At 43.8% G+C, this 14984-nt stretch overlaps 1 protein-coding gene across 1 annotated transcript in view; it reads left to right on the top strand.

Annotated features, from left to right (window-relative positions):
- Nucleotides 1-7516, top strand: part of LOC128735616 (alpha-catulin) — a 126385-nt gene extending 118869 nt beyond the window's left edge. The window contains exons 6-12 of the mRNA XM_053830100.1: nt 4435-4581; nt 4645-4974; nt 5038-5469; nt 5531-5818; nt 5895-6061; nt 6172-6532; nt 7307-7516. Coding sequence (XP_053686075.1) covers nt 4435-4581; nt 4645-4974; nt 5038-5469; nt 5531-5818; nt 5895-6061; nt 6172-6532; nt 7307-7516 — 1935 coding nt within the window. The remainder of the gene's footprint in view (nt 1-4434; nt 4582-4644; nt 4975-5037; nt 5470-5530; nt 5819-5894; nt 6062-6171; nt 6533-7306) is intronic.
- The last annotated feature ends 7468 nt before the right edge of the window (nt 7517-14984 follow it).

Raw genomic sequence — 14984 nt, 5'->3', positions numbered from 1 at the left:
TTCCATTTGCTTGAATAGTTCTCCAGTTATGAGGATATTTGTATTTCATTTGTATGGAAGCCCCCCCTCTTAAAGGGTAAAGGGGTCATAATTCCCCTCCTAAAGAGGGGAGGGGTCTCAATACACCATAGAAAGAAAAATTGCCTACAAAAATACCCACATGCTAAATTTGGTTCCATTTGCTTGATTAGTTCTGGAGTTATGAGGAAACTTGTATTTCATTTGTATGGGAGCCTTCCCCCCTCCTGAAAGGTAAGTGGTCCTAATTCATCTTAGAAAAAATTCATGCCTCCAAAACACCCACATGCCAAATTTGGTTCCATTCGACTAATTGGTACTCGAGTTATGAGGAAATTTGTATTTCATTTGTATAGGAGCCCCCCCCCCCCCCATTCTAAAGTGCGAAGGGGTCCTAATTCACCATAGAAAAAAAATCTTGCCTCCATAAACCTGCACATGCCAAATTTTGTTCCATTTGCTTGATTAGTTCTCGAGTTATGAGGAAATTTGTATATCATTTGTACGGAAGTCCCCCCCCCCTTTGAAAGGGGAGAGGGGTCATAGTTCCCCTTCTAAAGAGGGGAGGGGTCTCAATTCACCATAGAAAAAAATTGCCTACAAAAACACCCACATGCTAAATTTGGTTCCATTTGCTTGATTTGTTCTGGAGTTATGCAGAAATTTGTGTTTCATTTGTATAGGAGCCCCCCCCCCCCTCTTAGTGGGGTGAGGGGTCTCTAATCATCATAAGAACCTTCCCTAACCCCAAAAACCCCTACTTGCGAATTTTCACGCCGATCGGTTCAGTAGTATTCGATTCTATAAGGAACATAGGGACAGACAGACAGACAGAAATCCTTTTTTATAGGTATAGGTTTGATGATATCAAAAAATTGTTATGTTAAAATGGTTTGGTTGTGCTGCAGGTTGAGAAACCCAAAGTTTTGCAAGTTGATAATTTTTTACAGCGTTTTATTCATTCTCATGATTGAAAGCTACTAAATAAGTTAAAATTGTTTGCAAAATGTTTTGTATTTTACTGTCTTATACTGAGTTGATAGTCGAAAAAACATTAGCATCACTACGGGTCCCTCCTGCCTTGTCTTGTCCATCATTTTCGAAAGAATTTAATCTAAATGTAATGCTTGACTATGGAAACTATGTAAAGAATTGCCAGCAACTAACTGATGCAAAGCAGCAAATGAAACGTTCAAAACTATTCTCGGATAAGAGAGTCGCTGATTTCCTTCGCTTTGAGAATTCTGTGTCACGTCACAAGCACAATTGCAAGACCACAGTTTCGAACAAATTCGTGCAGTACACATATGGATATAATCTGGCAAAAGGAAAGGATGAGTGCTCACTTTTCGATGACGTCTCACCTGCAGGACATCAATTTGGACTAATTTCAATCTTAACTGTTAATGGCGTTTGAAGAAAAGTGGTGGTTCTATACTTTAAGAAAATTACCTTCATATTATTTTCCTTCAGGACATCACATTGGACTAGGTTTAATGCTGAAACGATAACATACGTTGAAGAAGAGAGGTGGTTTTGCACTCTGAGGTACTTCCCAAGCACAGGTATCAAACTAGTATTGGGTTAAGCGCTGTAAAGAATCTTCGACCTATTGGGACGAGGAGTTTCTGGCACTTTTTTGCAATAAACAAGTGCAAACTATGATGACGTCTTTCTTTCGACTAATCGGGATGCGAGGATTTCTAGTTTGACAATGCTTCATTATTTTCAGTTTTTCAATAGTATACACTTACGAAATAATAGCGTTCTTCAAAGCAAAGCCTAGGTGCTGCATTCCGCTATCGAAACTTGACCTTCTGTTTTTATTCGACAGACTTCGCAGTCAGCTGTTAGAGTGCAGGACAATTGCAGGGCCAGTTGCTACGATCCTATTGACTCTAACAGCTTCTCCCAGTCGAGATTCGAACATACGACGACCGGCTTATTAGGCCAGCGTCATACCTCGAAGCCATCTGGGAGGCTATAGCGTTCTTCATTTGAACCAATTCTTAGAAGATGTTCCGATCGATTCGTGCAAAAATAGTGAAAATCGCTCGGGAAACCGCTAAACCTGACCACTTTTCGAGAAAGATTTTTTGGAATGACACCCTACCCAGTCAAACCTTGCCGTAAGACGTAGTCCTACGTCAAAAAAATTCCATTACTTTCTTCTAGCGTTTCAAAAAATATGGCTTCGTATAGCCAGTCGCTCCCCACTGTCAAATGTTCAACCGGGTACACACCATTCTTTCCAGCAGCCTTGCCGTAATTAGTTTACTAACTGTCTTTTTAAGATGAAATTATTCGTCACCGATTCTGCAAATTTCAAATGCAATTTTTTTGTTTGAAACAAAAATTCTGCTCATGAAAATATATTCGCTGTGTTCAAATTGGCAAGAAAAATGCAGTGAATACATTTCTATAAACAGAACCCCGCTTTTTGGCTCAAAAACTGCTTCCAAAATTGGGCTCACCGACGAAAAACTAATGACTACTAATTTCCCGTTAACATCCTCCTGTGTTCGTGGCTTTACAGCTTGACCATCGCTTGGGATTCTTATCCTGTTCCTGCTGACTTCGTGCATCATTGCTAGTAAATTGCTTCTCTGTGTGCTCCTCGTAATTGCGATCTTTTAGTCGATGAGTTCTTTTTTGCGCAGCCTAGCCTTCCTATACCTTCCCCAGTTCTAATGTGAACTCATAGACATTTTTACAGACGGCCTTACTCGTTAGATAGTTAAACAAAATTCGTAAGCGGATTTTCATCCAACCCGTGTAGTACTAGATCATCTCAAAATGAATAGCTTTTAGCTACTCCGTGGCGGAACAAAAGATTGCTGTGATAACAATATAATAGATCATTCGTTAGTTTATATCTGTCGAACGAACACAGACTGATTTGGTTTGGTGCACTGCGATACAGCTTAGTTAGACTGTTAAGGCTTTGTTATTTACTTTGTTTGAAGATAAACACAATTATACATTAGCAACAGTATCTATAACTATTGTCTAGAATAGTGAGTTATAGTGGCCCGCTTTTGCCCCAAACGATACGGTGCGGTTACGATAACTAGGAAGATAAGGTGAGTTCTGACGTAGGACTACGTCTTACGGCAAGGTTTGAGATAGGGTATTATTTCAAAAAATCGAACAATGCGAGCGTAAAAAAAATATTAGAATTTTGAACGCTAGTAGCTTTGCCAATTAGGAATGGATTTCCATGGTTTGGATAACGATGGACTCATAATAGATGTAGAAATTATCTGATTTCTATTATATATTTCTTTTTCAATCACGAGTGAGTGAAAATTATCAAAAAGTTTTAAGGTTAAATATTCCCATACATTTTCTTCCCAATCGCTTCACAGGCAGAGATGACAGTTTTATACAGATAAAGTCGTCTCATCCTAACAAGTATTTTTAGAGCCGCTATAAGCCTAAACTAATTTAATGTCTGTGTTAGGAAAGTGCGCCGGAAAAAGGGATAAGTATTCTCATTTTCAAGGAAATTGACTATTTTCAATTGACCATTCCCGTCCTATCCAACACAAAGTATTAAAAATATCAGCATTTCTATGACACAGAATGCAAAACTAGTTGTTCCCTAATATTTTAGTTTGTTGTCTGTCATATGCGATCAATCAAAGTGAGCTGAAATCTATTTAAATGCTTTTTATCATTAAAGAAGTCCTACCAGCCAAATTTTCTACGTTTTTTCGTGCGATGAAGAAGAAAATGTCGACTAATCGTTTTAATTCCGTCATTCATAAATGAAAATAACTCATGCAAGGCATTGTCGTTATTCTACAGCCAGGAAAACTTGCCTGATCTGCAGAAATTTTGCAGAATAACATTTGTCATGCCGCCTACACAAATACATGCACGTTAGCTTCGTAAGCATTGTTGTGCGTTGTAGTTCGGACGATGAAAAATTGTGATGGACGGATTTTAAAACAGTACGACGAATTTAAGAAATAAATTCAGTTGCGTAATTTCAATAATATGCTTTAATAATCGCTTTTCAGTGATTTCAAAGTTCACGGATCGGAAGGTAAGTGTGTTTTAGTCAAATCAGCACAAGAACTTTTGGAGTATTCATTAAATGCATCCAACAAATAATGAAAATTCGAATGACTTTACTTACTACGACGGGAATTAGAAATAAACCCTAAGTGATATAAAGAAATGTTTCGGAGCATAATATACAGTAAATTAAAAATTTACGTGTCAAACATTTGCAAAATGTCAAGCTTTGTCGAATTTAATCTGCATTCGTAGTCCTACGCAAGCCCCTCGTTCGTGCCCCTAGGCACAGACCTTTACTTTAGACCAGATTTTATTTTTATTTTACGTTAATTCTAACAACTATGATAAACTAACAAGGTTTACCTTTTGTTTATTATTTATACACCATAGACATGCATGAGGCATCCGGAGTGTGCTCACTCCAAGGAAAACCGCGATACCGTGTTCTGCCAAATGCGGCGCGCGATGGACCTGATTCACTACGTGGTGAAGGACGGAATCCTAGAGACGGCCAGTGAACGTAACGCATTGCGACAGGTACGAAATTCCTCCGACTGGTTTTAGAGATATCCCGTCACGTTGATTATTTTTTCCATTCAGGTACCCGAATGGGACTCGGAACGTGCAACGGCCTTCACCTGTTTGCGCCACTTTTCCCGTCTGATCGAGATGTCTCGGCCCGACTACGATCGGCGCAGTGCCGGCAGCAAAACTAGCTCTTCCATGACATCGGCCGTGGGGCCACCGAGCGGTGCACCCAAGGACTGCGTTTCACCCACGTCCCTGCGCGACAAGGAAACCGGCATTGAGTACCGGCGAGAGCTGACGCGACGGAACAGCGAACGCGAACGGGACAGAAATTCCATTGGTCATTCCAGAGAGTATAGTACTAGGGAACGGGAGTTTCCCAAATATGACAATAAAGCTGATGTAAGACCTACCACTTTTTGAAAATAGCTTTTGAGTGAATTGAAATTTTTTCTTCCAAAACAGTTAGGGATCTCAATATTTTCCACTGACACCCGGGAGCAGTTGCTAGCGGCACTAGATAAGGTTTGCGAAAAGACTCAGGACTTTACCGATTCGGCTTACACAAGCCATGATCACCGGGAGAACATACTGCTCCTGTGCGATCGGGCCAAACTCGAGCTGAACCAGTTGATGCGGATCGCGGTCAGTATGGAGCAATATCCGAACTCCACCTTCGACATCGAAAGTGTCATCGAAAGTGTGCTGAATGCGGCTCACGATCTTACAACGCAACTAACGCTGACGGCCCAAGACCAGTCGGCGGAGCTGTCGCACATCATCAAGTCCGGCATCGATATTGCCAATTCGCTCAGGAACATTGCCTTAAATCAGGAGATCGATCGGCTACAGGAGTGCGCTGATCGGTTTCACGAGCATATCGATCACGTACTAGAGGTAAGTTGACAGCGTCTGAATTCTTGTGATGTGTTGGAGTAATTACTTTCATTTTTCACAGGTGTGCAAGCTGCTGCGGCAAATAGCACTGACGGAGACACTGCAGGTGCAAGCCAAATTCACCGAAATCAATGTACGCATTTACGGTCCACAAGTCATTACGGCGGCCCGGGCTCTGATGTCGCACCCACAGAGCAAAATTGCCAAAGAGAATCTCGAGGTATTCGTCGATATGTGGCAGTGGCTATCCACGGATGTAACCGCCATCACCAAGGAGGTCATCGATCTTGCGCAAACATCGACCAAAGCCGACAAAACCACCGAATATCTAAGTCTTCCGAGACCTGGGGTAAGTTTGTTTGTGCAGTTTTATTGTTAGTGGATGTGATTTATTTCAATGAATGCTCGTTGGATGTTCCACGCAGAAACACGGAACCACATCGAAACCTTTGAAGCCGACACGGTTGGACTCGGAGGAGCAGGAAAAAATTGCCAAAACCGGACTCGAGATGAAGATGGTAACGAACGAGATGGATGCCGAGACGGACAAATGGAACGGTGCATCCGAGGAGAACAACGACATCGTTAAGAGGTATGCTTTTTATCCAAAGGAACCTACCTGAACTTAGACATGTTTTATCCCAGTTGAAACCATTATGAGTTTTGCCATCTGTGATTCTAAGAAACTTTCTCCATTCCTAGGGCGAAGAACATGTCAGCAATGGCCTTCTCTATGTATCAATTCACCAAAGGCGAGGGTACACTTCGTACCACGCAGGACTTATTCACTCAGGCCGAGTACTTTGCCGAAGAGGCAAATCGACTGTATAAGGTCGTTCGACAGTTTTCCTATCAGGTGCCAGCCGGTGCACCGAAGAAAGAGCTGCTGGACCATCTGGACAAGGTGCCAACGTACGTGCAAACGCTACAGTTCCTGGTGAAAGACCCGGCCGTCGGCAAGGATGCCACCTTCGTCAAGGTTGACCACGTCATCCAGGAGACGAAAAATCTAATGAATGTGATATCGAAGGTGGTATCCACCTCGTTCGACTGCGCCAACAAGGTAAGAAACGCTGGTTTGAGTGAGGATATGCAAAACACTGTCAGCCTCATCGTAGGGACGGCGTTGACGATGCTGCCAAGAGCAGCCATTGAACTCACTTTCAGTCTCAGTTTCATTTGCATTCTATAAATTTTCGTTCATAATTGGATGAGGATGCAAAATGTTACCATTTGCTTGCCAAATGCTATATTTTGCACCGGTTTCGTTATTTTCTGCTCTGATTTTCATTTTATTTTTAAATTTATGTTGGAGATTTATTATAGCTAGTCTTCTCACGCTTGGCTCATGGGGGATGAAAAATTATCAGCGTTTGTAACACCTGCATCCTATGAGACTCGAGCCCCATTTCATTCAACTAAATCGATATCCATCGGAAGCCAATCGGATTAAAACGTGCAAAACTTCATGCGTTCGTAGAACGTACTCATCCCACCGTGTGAAACCGATTGTTTCATTTTCCTCAAACAAGTTACTGTCGCAAGTGAAACGCGAAATCCCAATTTATCGTTTCCCGATGGGAGGCAAATAATATTTGCGAAATTACTTAGCCAAACTGACGCTCTTATCTCACTGTTTTAAGCCAGACATTCCACAGACTTATCTCCAAAGAGTTCAAAAGCCAAACCGTTGAATTATTCATGATTGTGTAGCTGTTAAAGCGTTCCCATCCAATAACAGCAACAGCATTTCAAATTCTCGTTAAACATTCATCGAAACTTACACCCGCCCGAAACCCGAATGTACTGACGCTCTGCTGACTCTCTGTCGGAACAGATCTACGAACTGACCGGGATACCGTTCGACAACCGGCTGATAAACGTGCCGTCCATGGTCGCCCCCATGGAACCGATCTTGAGCAGAAAGTCCTCCAATAGCAAGGTAACAACCGCACCAGTACGGAGAAGCTCGGCAGCCAACTCATCACTAGCATCTGTTGCACCCCGGCACCGAAGGCAGAAACTTTTGCTGTCCAAGTATCGCTAGAAGTGAGAGACAAAGACGGCCAGAGTCGGAAAATCGAAATTCACTCTGCTCGTTTGAGTTCTGCTGTGAAAAATGTCACTCTGCTGCTATCACATACCGCCTCTTCCACCCAATTTTCACCAACGTTGTTACTTGTCGTCGCAATCCAATCAAATCACCTCCCGATATCTATGTTTTTCCATGGAAATCCAATTGTGTAGTCAATCGTTCGATGTAACGCAATTTGAATACTGATTGGATCCCTCGCCTCATTTATTTATGCTGCTAGGTATTATCTCAATATTACTGGCCATTCTAAACTATTCTAAACTAGATTTAGTCTACTTCTCGTTAAGGCAAGAAACAAAAGGTAATAAACATATTTTTGGAACGAACAAACTCTATTCGTTATCAGTATGATAGCAGGAAAAACATTTTGACCCGGTTTTGGGCTCCTCTGCTTCCTCGCTTTATTCCACTTAACAGTAGCCATTGGGAAACTACTATTCGTACTAACCGTAACCGATAGATTTAATCCGATGTTTGTTTACATCATCACCTTGATATTAGAAGTATTTACTGATTGACCTGTAGGGACATTGATAATTTTGATCGTAAAAATCCTGCAATTAATTATTTTACCGATGATGTAATTTGGAATTAAATAAAAAGAAAACTTATTCAATTCAATTCTACCACAGACAAACAGACATAACACTCGTTTTCCACTCTTCGTACCGATTAAAACGTCATTTCAAATTTGGGCTTAGTTGGGAATGTCTTCGTTTTGGTCAAAGTGGCGCTTTTTGACGAAAGAAAGGGAATTCCCCATAAAAAATACTTGCTACTTCGAGGGATACTCCTGTTGCTATTTGATTTTTAGGAATGTCGGTCATAGATGGTGCCAGTGTTCAGGCTAAATGTGAGATACGGTAATTTTTGTAGATTTTTCTTCCAAGAGTTATGTCTGTTTGTCTGTGATTCTACTACGTATCTTTATTCTTGACCAATACGTATTTCGCCTACCTTCAGGCTTCGTCAGTGTCTGTTTTCGAACGAAGCCTGCAAGTCGTAGGCGAAATACGTATCTGTAAAGAAGAAATATACATAGTAGAATTCAATTGGATAAGTTTTCTTTTTACTTAATTCCAGGTTTCGTATGTTACTAAGACGCTCCAAAAACTTCAGTCAATGATATAATCAAGTATCTTATCAGCAATTCTCGCGCAAGTTTTCAAAAGGACCCAAGTATTGGGACACTTACCTCGATTTCCCCCTCTTCCGATTATTACGGAGAATGGCATCTTAAAATCTTTTTAAGTTTTTTTACGCTAATGACGTAAACAACCAGCTGATATGTTCAAGTGTATTTACCTTACTATAATAGGCAGGCGAGATATAAGATAAAAAGAATTTCTTCTTGCTGATTAAACAAAGATGAACCAAAATTATTCGTTGTATTCGAATTCGTTGCAGAAACAACAAAACACCATGTGCTACCGTTAGATTCTCGCAACTATATTTGTTTAAAAAATTGTATCAATGAAACAAGAAATGCTACATTTTGAAGTTTTCGATTTTCAGTTTTAAAACAAATCTTTAAAAGCTACTTGTCTCTTTACACACCACGAAGACACAAAAAAAAGAATATTTACAATATTTTGTGATCATAAAAAAACTTTCTGTTTAAGTTCAACATATTTTCTGAAAAGTACGTTAATGCCTTACATTTGGTCTCAAACCCATTGAAATTGTTGTGAACGTATCTGTGATGTGTGTTTGTCTGTCATGTGTCTGCGTACATGTTGGTATGTACCAGTGTGTGTTTGTGTGTTTTTACACGAGAAAACGGTCGATGCCTCTTATTATTTTTTTTTGCTAGCAGGGAAATCTGCTGAGTACCTTAGAAAATACGGTACTATCAGACACCTGAGAAGACAACTCAGGGAGTGGGGTTTAGGTATCCCGACCTCCCTAATGGGGCGTGCGGATCCCGACCCACTAAAACCCTACCCGAGTCTTCAGCATCAATCCCCCTGGCACCACCTTATCGGTATTACTTCAGGGAGGGGCTATAGTACTTAACGCACTCGCTTAGATAACTACTGGACTATGATAGTCAGGCTGTTTATTCGCCGTTGATCGGCTCTCCAGCGGTTTTGTAGCTCAAGTACAATCTGGGTAGCAGTCGCATTGACCGCTCCCCAGACGCCCGAGCTGGAACACATCCTTTGGACTAAGTATCCGGGGTAGTGTCCTGTCCGCTCACTGCCATCATGTTGCTTCTCGCGCCCGCGAAACGAGGGCATGTTCTGCAGTTTACTCAACATCCACGCATTCGGGACACGCGGGGGACTCCGCATGCCCAAACTTGTGCAGATACTGTCTGATACGCACTCGCCACTCTCAAGCAGATGAGACGATAGGTGCTTTCTAGCTTGGCTAGATAGCTTTTGGTACCTAACGCCGATGATCACACCGGTCCGCCATACCTAAGTATGGACTGGACCACGTTAGCTAATAGCCTTCGCTTGCTGCCATATACCGCAGAGCTATTAGACATCATACGAGACAATGCCGAAATAGCTGTGGAAGCCTTCTTGCAGGCATAGTCGACGTGGCTCCCGAATTTAAGCTTGTCGGTGACCATGACTTCCAGAAGTTTTAAGGACCGCGTTGACGAAATAGTGCAGTCCCCGACGCTGATATTTGCTTGCTGTACCGACTTGCGGTTGTGCACCACGATAACCTCCGTTTTATGATGCGCTAGTTCCAGTTTCCTGGATCGCATCCAGTCTTGAACAATGCTTATAGAGTGGGCAGCCGTAATCTCAACTTCTCTGATAGATTCACCGTGGACTTCCAAGGTGATGTCGTCCGCAAAGTCAACTATCACCACCCCTACCGGGAACTTTAGCTTCAACACCTCGTCATACATGACGTTCCACAACACCGGGCCCAATATGGAACCTTGCGGGACCCCTGCGGTGATTGGAATGCACTTCTGACCCTCATCTGTGTTGTAGCATAGCACACGATTCTGGAAATAATTTTCCAGAATCCTGAACAGCGACACCGGCACTTGGACTTTCCGAAGCGAGTTGACTATGGAGTACCAGCTAGCGGTATTAAACGCATTTCTCACGTCAAGCGTGACAACTGCGCAATAGCGGATATCTGTCCTCTTGCGCTGGATTGCCATCACGGCTGTCTTAGTGATAGATAAGATGGCATCCATCGTAGTTTTGCCCTTTCGGAAGCCGAATTGGTTCCTTGACAGACCGTTTGTACCCTCCGTGTACTATACAAGTCTGTTAAGGATAACCCTCTCCAGCACCTTTCCGGCAGTATCGAGCAGACAGGTCGGCCTATATGATGAGGGGACACCCGGAGATTTTCCCGGCTTCGGCAACAGCACGAGGTTCTGTCGCTTCCATCTGTGCGGGAAGTGGCCAGCTTCCAGGCTCATTACTGTCCCGAATAACTCAAGAACCTCTAACATAGCCGCTTTAGTGGCCATATTCGGGATTCCGTCTGGTCCCGGTGCCTTGCTCACCTTTAGGGATTTAGCGATCTCAATGAGTTCCTCATTCGTAGCCGTCGCTTCCTCCCCAACCTCTAAGCCGCCGTCGCCCACGTTACTTTGGATGTTCGGCTGGGAGGCCGACCATCCTACGCTATGGTCTGAGATACTGGAACGTCGGCCGTGGGATGACTCAGCGGCCTGGGGCCAGGGCCAGGGCCTTGGCTCGTGGTGCGGAAAGAGGCCCTCGATGATCCGCTCCAGCATCTCTGGCGATTACTCTGAGGGCGCCATCACTCCCTTGGCCTTTGCCATTACGACCCTGTAGGCATCACCCCACGGGTTCGCATTGGCACTAGCACATAACCTTTCAAAGCAGGCTCGTTTACTAGCTTTTATCCTACTATTAAGCGCTGCGCGTGCAGCAACAAGTGCTACTCGACATTCAGCCCTACCTTCGTCCGAACGAGCTCTTTGCATAATTCTCCTCGCACGAAAGCACGCTCCGCGGAGTTCCACAATTTCAGCTGTCCACCAGTAAACCGGCGACCTCCCATACCTAGGTCGGCTTTTCCTAGGCATGGCAGCGTCACACGCTCGCGACAGAACCTCAATCAAATAATCAGCGTTCGGATCGCGCATACCGCGATCACCGCACTCTCTTCGGATCGCTTCCACAATAACTTCGGGATCGAAGTATGATGTCTTCCATCCACGAGTGGTTGGAGTGTCGGCTCTACTCGCCGCCTGCCACCTCGTTATCTGACCGACACCATAGCGGACCGCCTGATGGTCACTGTGAGTGTAGCCATTGTCTACCCTCCAGTCTCCTATCAGACCAGGACTGTCGAAAGTCACGTCGATGATAGACTCCACACCGTTCCTACTGAAGGTACTTACGTTGTCGACATTGGCCAAATCTACGTTAAGCTTTGCCAGAGCCTCAAGCAGAATCCGACCCCTATGATTCGTGCGACGACTTCCCCACTACCGCCCAAGCGTTAAAGTCGCCTGCCCCAACCACCGGCCTTAAACCAGTCAGCACAACTGATACTCGGTCTACCATCCGCGTAAACTGCTCGATAGAGCAACTCGGCGGAGCATAACAGTTGTAGTAGAACACTCCACCCACTTTGGCAACCGCAAATCAATCGTCTGCAGTTGACACAACCTCCTGAACCGGGAACCTGCTTGTCGTCCATATATCCGCCGTCCCAGACCTATCCGAGACCCACTGGCCGTTTCCGGACCCTTGCGTAGGCGAACCGCCTCGGTTGCCACCACCACTCCACTTTGCTCTTTGAGAGCTTGTACGACCTCACGCATTTCGGTGATCTCGTCCTGGTTCTTAAGCTGGAGAGTCACTTCTGGTGTGAGAGAACGTACCTGCACTCCCTCCCCGAGCGCTCCTTCCGCTATCGACTTGTACGCGGAACTCTTCTTGGTTGCGTCCTTCTTCAACTCAAGGGTCATATCGCCCGTGCGTGAGCGGCGGATGCTCCGCACATCCGCAACCAGATCCTTGAGTAGGGCATCTCCTTTCAAGGCCTTCAGAACCTCCGAGTATTTCAACCCGACGGTTTTCAGGATAAGAGCGTCGCCCTTCTTCGCTCGCTTCCTTGCCGGTTTAGGTGGAGCTGTTTTTTTTTACTGGAGCCTCTTCCGCCTTTTCTCTTGGCTTTAACCTCGGTCCACGGGCCATCCGTCTTGGAGCTTCCCGCTGGTTCATCGGTTAGCTGTGCCAACTCGCTAGCCTGAGGGCTTTTACCGATCAGGCGTTTTTTCGGTCCACCAGGGGTGCTACCTCCTGGGGACTGTTTCAGACGCTTGGCGGACGCCTTACCGCTGCTGGTAGCGCTTTCCGTGGCCTTCTGGACCGCGTTGCGACACTCCGTCAACGGGCAGGCGTTCGTCTGTACTGCCTTCGACGCCTTCACGGTCACCTTCTTCGCCTCTCCTGCACGCGCCACGAGGTCGTTGTGCGTTTTGGTCGCTGCATTCTAGGTTCTCCGAAGCATGAGCAAGCTCTGCTCCAGGTCCTTGGAGAAACTGCCGCGACCTGATGTGAACGCGATTATTATATCGCGCTGCTGTGACGCTGCTACCACTTTAGGTACAGCGTCTCTATTCTTATCCATCGCCCTGATTAGCGCTGGCCCGTTCATCGCTGTGTCCGGCGTGGTTGGCATACCGCTGCCTTTACCACCCACACTAGCGCTCCTAGTTGCATCCTTCTACACCCTTGGTGGATAACACTGGATGCCTCCTTTCGTGAACGGGGTTTCCACCGTATCTACACTTGTTGTATTTTTGATTTTGTTTTCTATAAGAATCCCACGAGTTGAGGGGGAAGAAAAATCCGCCACATCAGAGCCTCTCATGATGCGGCTCTGGTACTCCACTTTGAGGCTAAGTATTTATACAACCCCCCCCCACCATTGATCCCTCGGCACGGGTCGCATGACACCTTGGATTAGGGGTTTATCCATTCATGTTCCATCCTCCTTTGGGGGCTTTGGACCCTCTGCTCAGGTTATCAATATTTTCAGGTTCATCGAACATGCTTCTACCGAGATCCGTCATTTGCAGGCGGAGAGTTTACACTTAGCCTTCGCATGAGTGCCCCCTTCTCTGTCGGCATACGACCCTAGTTTCTACCGGTTGTCCGATTTCCGCTAAGGAACGTATCCCGGATGGTACCACGAGGAGATAGAGATAGGAGTTGCTAAATAAGAGGCTGTGGAACTTCGTGGTAGTTCTGGAGCGCATTATTCAACCATTTACCATTCGCGCGTGTGTGTGTGTGTGTGTGTGTGTGTGTGTGTGTGTGTGTGTGTGTGTGTGTGTGTGTGTGTGTGTGTGTGTGTGTGTGTGTGTGTGTGTGTGTGTGTGTGTGTGTGTGTGTGTGTGTGTGTGTGTGTGTGTGTGTGTGTGTGTGTGTGTGTGTGTGTGTGTGTGTGTGTGTGTGTGTGTGTGTGTGTGTGTGTCTGACTGACTACTAAAAACTGACTACTTTTTACATTATTACATATCAAAAATATGTAAAATTACAATTTTCCGTTCAAAGGTTTAAACTTTGAAAAAAATAAAGTTGCGAGAATGCAATGGAGGCGTATAGTATTTTGTTTTCACTTGAAATAAAATGGATATTTTTGACAAAGACGAACCAGAAATGTGTGTTTCTTTGCTTTTCTTAATTAATTAAATTAAATTAAATGTAGAATTAAATCATTCTACATTATTTTATATGCTTTAAATGTGCATAAATGAGCAATGTTTTCGAATGATATTACTAAATAAAGTAATGGTTTAAAATAAAATTTCCAAGCACTTCGTTCAGTTTATTTATGAAACGCTAAATTTGTGTCAACAGATGACAAACGAACCGGGTAACCTGTCATTAACAGACAGCTGTAGTTGACAATAGAATGAATCGAGTTTTTTTATTCCAAATTAAATGTTCAATGAACATGAACCTTTACGTTCTCGATATTAAATAAAGGTACATGCAATTAAACTTTTGGCTCTATTTTCGTTGATTTTTTTCACGTTTTATGATGTCATAAAAAAACTAGTATTAAAAGATGAAGGTCTATGCCTTCATCCTCGGAGGAAAACGTTAACAAATGTTTTCTTAGTCAACGTTTTGCTCCGAGGATGAAGGCACCTTCGAAACGTCAGCCGAAAACGTAAAATAAAGTTTTCGTAAGAAACCCGAGACCGAAAAACCACATCTTTTAATACAAATACAACGGTCTATTATAATTATCAAAAAAAACTAGCTAAAACTACTCTTTAAAACACTATTTTTATAAAAGTCCAACAAAAATCAAGGCAGATAAGCTAACCCAAGTAACAATTTAGATTTTATCATACTTTTTTGATGACTTTTATGTCCAAAATTGGTCATAAAAACCAAAATAAGACTACAATAAAAGTCATATTGTTACTTGGGAATACTGTAAC

Source organism: Sabethes cyaneus, chromosome 2, assembly GCF_943734655.1.
Source record: "Sabethes cyaneus chromosome 2, idSabCyanKW18_F2, whole genome shotgun sequence".
NCBI classification, from domain to species: Eukaryota; Metazoa; Arthropoda; class Insecta; order Diptera; family Culicidae; genus Sabethes; species Sabethes cyaneus.
The sequence above is the reverse complement of the archived record's forward strand: the minus strand, read 5'-3'. Positions and strand labels throughout refer to the sequence as shown.